The 8263-nt window shown below is 44.5% G+C and overlaps 1 protein-coding gene across 1 annotated transcript; it reads right to left on the minus strand.

The window, feature by feature from the left end:
• Positions 1-385: 385 nt before the first annotated feature.
• LOC119377112 (zinc finger CCCH domain-containing protein 18) lies at positions 386-7758 on the minus strand. The gene is made up of 4 exons (XM_037646711.2): positions 7556-7758; positions 4938-5203; positions 655-718; positions 386-568 (listed from the first exon to the last, which is right to left on the minus strand). The coding sequence occupies exons 1-4, from the start codon at positions 7590-7592 to the stop codon at positions 414-416; spliced, it is 522 nt and encodes a 173-aa protein (XP_037502639.1). The 5' UTR covers positions 7593-7758; the 3' UTR covers positions 386-413.
• Positions 7759-8263: the final 505 nt, after the last annotated feature.

An 8263-nucleotide genomic window follows, 5' to 3' on the forward strand; every position in this document is an offset into this window, starting at 1 on the left:
GTTGTGCGTGTTCCGTCCGTTGTGTGTTTTCTGCGCTGCTGTGTGCCAGAATTAGTATGTACCAACAAGCCCAACTCGACACGCAAATGGCACTGTTCCTAACCAAGTGCAAACTGTACACATAAAGGCGTACTACACACCATGAACTGCCCTCAATGCTGTTATAGAGGTGTAAACATGGAGCCTGTCCCATTACCTAAGTGAGTGAAATGCAAAGGCTGTTCCAATGTTTAATCTGTTTTCTCATATTCTGGAGGCCATGACACAGTTTTCAAGCATCAACATGTGCACGTCAAAAAAACATGGGAGCACTGCTCTGTTTTCACATTGCAACAGAAGCATCCATTTTATTTACACAGGATTACTCAAGGTGGGAAAGAAATGAGTGATTTGATGGGAGAAGCTGCAGAAGGCTAGCTAAATTTGGCTCGCTTGCGGGCGATGGCATCTTCAACTGCCTTCAGCTGCTTCAACAATTCTTCACGCCTCAAAGTGGTTGATTTACGACCAGCGGGTGGAGGAGAGGGTGATGAGACCAACTTGGGAGAGGCTGGACGTTTCTTGGCACCTACAACCAAACAGAAGCAATGCTTGTTTTACAAATGAAACATCCACCAAAGCAAAAGCAGCAGGCTGATGACTTATCTCCAATACCTTTGTCCCCATTGTTCTTAACAGCTGGCTCCTCCTTCTTGCATAACGCTGCCATTGGAAGTGACTGGGGGAAAAAAAAGAAAGGGGGATGTTCACAAACGTTAAGGAAATCACAGTCTTGTAAATTAGTAGCTAGCTTGCACATATGAAAAAAAAAAAAAAAAATCAAAAGCAGCTTGAATTTGCAAAAAGCAGATCTGAAGTAATTAATTAGTGCTACACAATTAACAATCTGCTAATGCATTTATCGCAATCCTTTGCAACATGCAATCTCATCAAAAGTTCATTTTTATGCACCGCAAGGGTCAGAAGTTTAATGGCATACAATGTTTATATTTATGAACCCTTTGTTCACAAAATAATAGGGGTGTGCAAAGAGTGAAATTAAGAGCCGAACTGAATACATTAGAATAGTCTTTGAATAGCAAGGCAACCATTTTCAAAACAGCTTTAGAATTCCACAACATTCTATATGAAACAAATATACACAAACATTAACAAAAATTTTGCTTACTTTTAGAACACACACACACACACACACACACACACACACACACACACACACACACACACACACACACACGCACACACAAATAGTTGAAATCAAGAAGAAATGGATATGGGCTGGGCACGTAGCATCCAAGAGATGGCAAACACATGAGGGGGAGACAGAAAATTAGGTAGGTAAATGAGAATAAGAAGTTTGTAGGTATAACGTGGCAACAGAAAGCACAGGACCGGGTTGATTGGCGGAACATGGGAGAGGCCTTCGCCCTGCAGTAGGCGTAGACAGGCTGATGATGATGATGATGATGGTTGTCCCCAAGTTCGATTTTCAACACTCGTGACCACGACGTTATTTCCGGTCAGGACCGGAACTAGCTGGCTGACCTCTGGCTGCCAGCGAGATGTCAGGAGTTCGAAAGTCGAAGAGTCCTTCCATGTTTTTTGAGAAATAGATGCCTTTGCCCTTGCACTTCAATATGAGCTTGTCAGCCTCAATTTTTACTGGATTCGGATCGTACATTTATTTTCTGCATTTTTTTTGGAAATGTATCAATGAGGTTCTACTGTATTACAAGATAAAGACCAGGAATGACTGATGCAATACACAATGCTTAAAACAAGCAAAATGACCCATCGCTGCTCCAACATTTCGTTCGTTTGGGGGTTTTCCTGTAGGTGCTCATTATTAAAAAATATTTGGTATTTCAAATAGGCACTATTCAATACCGAGCACCAAATCGAATAAAATGCTATATGATTTGTTATTAGGAAATGTATGTTTGCACACCCCTACAAAATAACCTGAAAAACAAGCGCCAAAAATCAGGCAGGTGCGCAGAGTGGAACGACGTTTACAGAGCAATATCATGAGGTCGAAGGCAATGTATACAGTCAAATCTCTTTACAGTGAACCTCAGATTAACGATTTTTTCAGATTAACAACTATTTCGAAATTCCCCTCCAAATGTCCATTAGTTTAATGTAAAAATAGCTCAATACTACGAATTTCAGAATAACGTGTCGAATTTTATCACCCTTGTATCTCCACAACACTTCAAAATAAAGAATGGCGAATTTAATAAGTTACTCGCGCCAGTGAAAACAATGCCTAGCTTCGTATGTGCAACATCATCATCAGGACGACCACGTATTTCTCTATGCGCCTGCCCTATTCAAATGTGCCATCACCATCGCCTGTATAAACTTGTTTCCCACATCAGGCTTTGCCTAGTAGCCTTTGTTTCGTTGGGCAACTCTGTCTGCATGCTTGTTACACGGCTGTTTTCCTGCCTTTAGCTTGGTGGTTGTACGTTCGCGATGAGCTCCGGAAACAGCACGAAAAGAATGCAGCGACAGTGAAAAATGCGAAGCGAGTGACCTATGGGATGAAGTCGTTGAAGATTACCCATGCATACTTCACTAACGTTTGAACACTAGGCACAGTGCGACCACGATGTATGCACGTCGGCTGAATTGACGACCGATAAAATCCATACCATTTGTCGTGATAAGGTAACGGCAATGAGGAAGACGAGAGCGAAGACGACATTGAAACAGCACGTACAAACCAACGCGAAGAGTCGATATCTAATGACAATGCTTCGAAGGGCATAAGAAGGATGCGCACTCTGAAGAGCTCTTCTTTCAGCAGTTGAGCCGCACCCATCAGGCAAATGTCACGCTCTTCGTCAAATAAACATGCACTCGTTCTGTAATATTTCGGGTTTTTTTTTTGTGCTTATTAGAGAATAACACGATCGCATACCTGCCAAGTTTGGAGAAACATAAACCGGGAGATTTACTCAACGGGGGCGGGGTATAAAATATTTCGACCGCGGGAGGAGCGGTTATAAAGTATGCCGACAGTGGGGAGGCGGGGGGTTACTGCGATAGCAATTATATCTACATTAGGCAGTTTTAGAAAAGCGTACGCAAAGCTTTGCGCTGGCTTTTAGCACAACTGCGCCTGCGCGTGCGTCGTACGCTAAGCGCTTGCGGGCTCCCGGTAAGTGACGGAGATAGCGGGCCGCAAACGCTAACACTAACTTAGCGTACGCAATTCTAAAACTGCCTACTGTCCGCGGGATTTTGCGGTCGCCGCTGATCTGTAGAGAGTCCAAACCGATAACATCGCTTACGCATCGTCTGTTTCACGTGCGAGTAAATGCGCGCTAGCGACGAACGCTGTTGAACCAGAGATGAAACGACCCGGCCGTCACCGTCGCGCGAAGGGCACATGCGATAACATTGCTCCGCGTGCGACGCCTGTCGTCGCCGTTGAGACGGGGATGGTTGCGAGCGCTGGCGAACAAGCTATCTCGACAGACATCGGCTACCCTTTTAAGTGCTGGACTGCGGCGCAAAGTGCACAGCTACTTCATGCGCAATGAAACTGAGTTGAACCTTTCTACCATCGTTAAAAAGAAGAAGAAGAATCCTTTCTACTACGTGGCCAGACAACTTTGCTCATGTGGCCAGACAAAGCACTGGATGCGCGGGGCAAAACTGGATTTCTGGGAGATTTCTCTATGACCCGTACAACCGGGAGAAACGTTCAAAATCCGGCAGTCTCCCGGGTAATCCGGGAGACTTGGCAGGTATGTGATCGCGGATGTATACCCAGCACAGGTAGGAGACTCACTTGGTTGCATTTACGATTTTTGCTTGAATTTTTTTATTTTAAATGCGAATGCATTTCTTAGTCGGGCTATGTAAGGCATCCGGCATTGTCCGCGGCGCCCTCTCCCATAGCAACAGCTGCGGGCGCGCGCGCTTATCCTCGCCCCTAGCAACCGGAGCATGTGGTGCGAGAGTGTAGGAGAGGGTAGGTGCAGTGCTTCGCCGCTCCTTCTCTCGCCATTCGCTCTCTCTCCTCCCTGCGCCCCACTCTCCCGTCCGCTCGGGCCTCACTCTGGACCGTTCGCTCGCTGGGCGCCTCTCAAGAACATCCGGAAATGTGTGCTCGAGACGCCGCTGTGAAACGCTGGCGCCCCACTCCCCTGTCCACTCGCGCCTCTCTCTCGACCGTTCGCTGGCTGGGCACCTCTCAAGGCGATGGCAGAAGTCGGTGAAGGCGAATGTCTGACGGCAACGGTACTCTCTTTCGGCACAAGAAATGCATTCGCATTTCCTCACAATTCCCTTCGGGGAGGTGGGGGCATTTTTTTTCACTACAACAACTTTTTGAAATAACGAATGATTTTTAGCGGCCCCTTGAAATTCGTTGTATCGAGAAGATTTGACTGTAGCTTGATTATCTTTCAGCCCCCCCCCCCCCACACACACACACACAAACACACAACACATGCACAGTGATGACAGATGCATGGCTTCTTGTTCAAAAAGCACAAGCTACAGTCTTTTGCATGCCCTGATATAAGGAGTTTCTTAGCTCAGCCTGCCATGGCAGTTGTTCCAGCAGCTGGGACGGTTAGGGGGATGTTATGCCAGTGCGCAATGTTCGTAGAGCATGTAAATATGGTTCACTCAGCTCAAAGTGTATACAAATTTCCACTACAATCTCAGTGCACAGCATTATTTGCTGAGTAAAATAATTTCTGCATTTCCATGTATTTATTTAGAAATGAGTTCCTAAGATAAGGTTTCCTTTTAATAAGTGCAGCAGAAGATTAATCTTCACGTTAGTCTCGACCTAAGTAGCTAAAATTTTATGCAGAATTTAGAAATGTGCTAAATGATTACTGCTATTTCTAACTTGCTCATCATAAAGTTCATAATTAAATCATGTAATAAAAATTAATTTGAAGACATCTTACCTTTTTAATGAGGGTAAGCTTTATCTGAGGCTTCTGTGAGATACCCTGCTGCCGTAATGCGGCTTCGCGGGCCTGCCGCTGAGCCGCGTCGTCCTCAAAGCCACCAAGATCCAGAGGAGGAGGCAGTGGCTCCCGGTAACCAAGCATCATACCGCTCTGACCAAATCCCATAGGTGCTGGAGGTGGCAGTGGTATATCTCTCTTAACGGGAGGGGTGCCCTTGGACAGCAAGTCTTTCTCAATTCGTTTTTTGGATCCCTCAGACACTGCAGTTACAAAAACTCGTCAATATCAATATTTGCAAAAAATGGCCCACTGAAAGTTAGCATCTGGAGGGCGATCCCTAAACAGTAAGACAAGTCAAAACTAAACAAAATGTGGATGTGCATATATGGCAAAAAGAACAAGTGTTCTATTCTTTTCTTAATTTCATAATCAAAACTACCCTTTTTTTCTACTGCTGATTTTGAATCGTATTGTACTAAAAACAAGTACTCGATATTGAAAAAATATTTGCACCACATACTAAGGTCAAATGAACAACATACAGTTTATTTCTGAACATCACATAGGAAACCTGCTGCCTGCTGCTAATCAAAAGTACAAACCACATCAAGAAAACAGTTAATTGTTGAGAAAATGCTGTATGTGCTCCAGAAGGTTATCTGGTGATATTAAATCGAAAGTCTTGCCTGGAACGGCTAAAAATGGAAACTGAGGAGGCTTTACGTGAGGGTTCTCAACACAAAGCTGCACCCACTGACAAGCACTTGCAATGTTTGCTTCAGAGATGTTCTTGTCATCACCAGAACAGCTCAATTAAGCATGATCACTGTCTTCACCTCTAGACACAAAATAAACATCAGTATCTGAATTAGCTTCATTGAAAGAATATGACAAAGATGAAAAGCTCCTTTTTTGGGTTGACGGGCCACCTATGCATGGATCGTGCAACTGGACACCATGTTTTCACACAAAAACCCTGCTCCTGCTGCAGGAGAAACTGAAATCGTTAAGTAAAGGCTTTCATCCGGTGGGCGATATGCGATTTAACCCATAGACTAATGCTTCTCATCCTGCACAGTCAAGAGGAGAACCTATTCTGGTAGGACGAGGTCTGCTTGTCCAAAACACCTGAGTTAATTAAAATGACCACCCTGTGGCGTCTTTACACATAAAAGCTTGTTGCACTATACAGTAAAAGCTCGTTAATTCGACACCCGTTAATTCGGATAATTCGGACGGCTCTATTGGTCCCGGCCGAAGTGCATGTTAATCTATGGGACCAAACCTTCGTTAATTCGTCAGAATTGGACTCCGCACCGCTTAATTCGGACAAATGTTGACGGCTGCCGCTACACAAAAGTGTGGTAAGGCAGCGCTGGCACTACTGGAGCGAAACCGAAACCTCAGTGACATCGCCATCGCCATCAACTAGTGGGGGCGATCGCAGCTAGGGTTCTAGCCACCCTATCACAGCGTCACCGAACGTCGGCGTCTTCTTTCTTCGCTCGCCTCCGATGCCATTTTTCCTCGTGTTGTGTCGGCACCGTCTCTTCTTGCTGAGTTCTCTTTTTTTCCCCGTTGTGACCGTGTTTACATGTGAGGCCCGAGCATGCGGCAGTAGCTGACGATGGCATCGGCGAGGTGTCAGCCGAGTCCACCGACGATGACTGCCCTACCTTCAATGCTCTCCTTCTCTCAGATATGACCCTTCAGGACTACATCGCGATTGATGATTGTGTCGCCACGACTGGTCTCCTGCCCGATCAAGAAATTATTAATGATGTCGCGAACTCATCGCACCTCACGGGAAGTCTTGGAGGCTCTTTTGATATTAGAGGACGTTTGCCTGAGTACTTCTGACAGTTGGCGTGCTGTTGGCCATTTGGAAGAGTTAAGAAAAATTGTAATGTCAGCCGGAATCTGCGCGAAAACGCAGACGACCATTACAAAATACTTACTAAAGGTATGCCATTACTAAAGGTATGCTTCTCCAACTTGATTTTAATGTTGTTTTTCCTGTTCATTCGTTAATTCGGCATTCGGTTAATTCGGACATTTTTTCTGGTCCCGTGAAATCCGAATTAACGAGCTTTTACTGTATTTGCAAATGTGGCAGCCAGAACCAGAGGAGATGCTGCCTGGATATCACAGCAGGTGCTTTCCAAAGAATGACCTGCTAGCTGAATATGTATATTGTCAATGAATCAATCAATAAATTAATCAATCAATCAATCTGCTTTAGTATATCCATTTTTCCTGTACATGACAAAATGAAAACAGGTGGTAGGAGAAGAAGCTGCTTTGTCGCAGCTTGACTGAGCTCTTACCACCAAAAGCAGTGGAAATAGAGGAAGCAAACCAGATTAGAGCATTGGGGCTGCTGACCCTCTCACTGTGGGGTTTTCCAGTTCTGCAAATGCATTTGTAGAGGCTTTAAATTAACATACAGAAAAACCCAGATATATATAACACAAGTATATAGAATTATTGTTTAATATCCCTTGGAAATCTTATGCAAAAATAGTATCATGAGCTCCCACACATCCTAGTTTGCATTAATCAAGACTTTCCATTGGGGAAAGCCTTGACAAATCAATAAAAGGTAAACTCACCTTTCTTTGGTGGCGATGGGTTCCTAGATGGGAGCATGCCAGCACCGGTGGTTGATGAACCCTGGATTCTCCGGCAGCTGGGTGAACTTGAAGTTGAAGAAACACTGTTCAAGCTGGGACTGCGGGTGTAGCTTCGTGACCGTGAACGCGATGGTGTGCGAGATGAGCTTGACCTAAAAGAGCACAGATCTTGCAGGTGACTAGGATGATTTGAAAATCAAATGCACGTATACGTTCAGACAGCTGCAGCAAGCTTATGCATAAAAATTATATGCATGAAAAGTCCCCGGAGAATAACTACTCAGAGTTTAGACCCTATTTAGTATCATCAATGTTTGCCACAGCAATCTTACGTTCAGGAAAGATGACCATTAACACCAAGCCAAAAGCTTTATTCCCCTTCCTCAAACTTGTTTGACCTAGAGTGATTTTATATAGGAGAGTATTGACACATGGTCACCATTACACTAGCAAAGTTCAAAGAAGCTTTGGCTACGTTTTTGATTATTATGGAAGCACAAAGAAACAGGACACAAGAAAAGCACATGACGACACACACACGGCACTACACTTCCAAAAAAATATTATACCCGTTTGTGGCAATAAATAATACTGCAATTTCGCCTATGCAAGAGAATGAGCACCGAATTAACCAAGTAAAAAGTGCTTTGCTATCTGATGCTCATTAAAGAAGTTCGATATGGTGCA

This window comes from Rhipicephalus sanguineus, unplaced genomic scaffold (assembly GCF_013339695.2).
Source record: "Rhipicephalus sanguineus isolate Rsan-2018 unplaced genomic scaffold, BIME_Rsan_1.4 Seq350, whole genome shotgun sequence".
NCBI classification, from domain to species: Eukaryota; Metazoa; Arthropoda; class Arachnida; order Ixodida; family Ixodidae; genus Rhipicephalus; species Rhipicephalus sanguineus.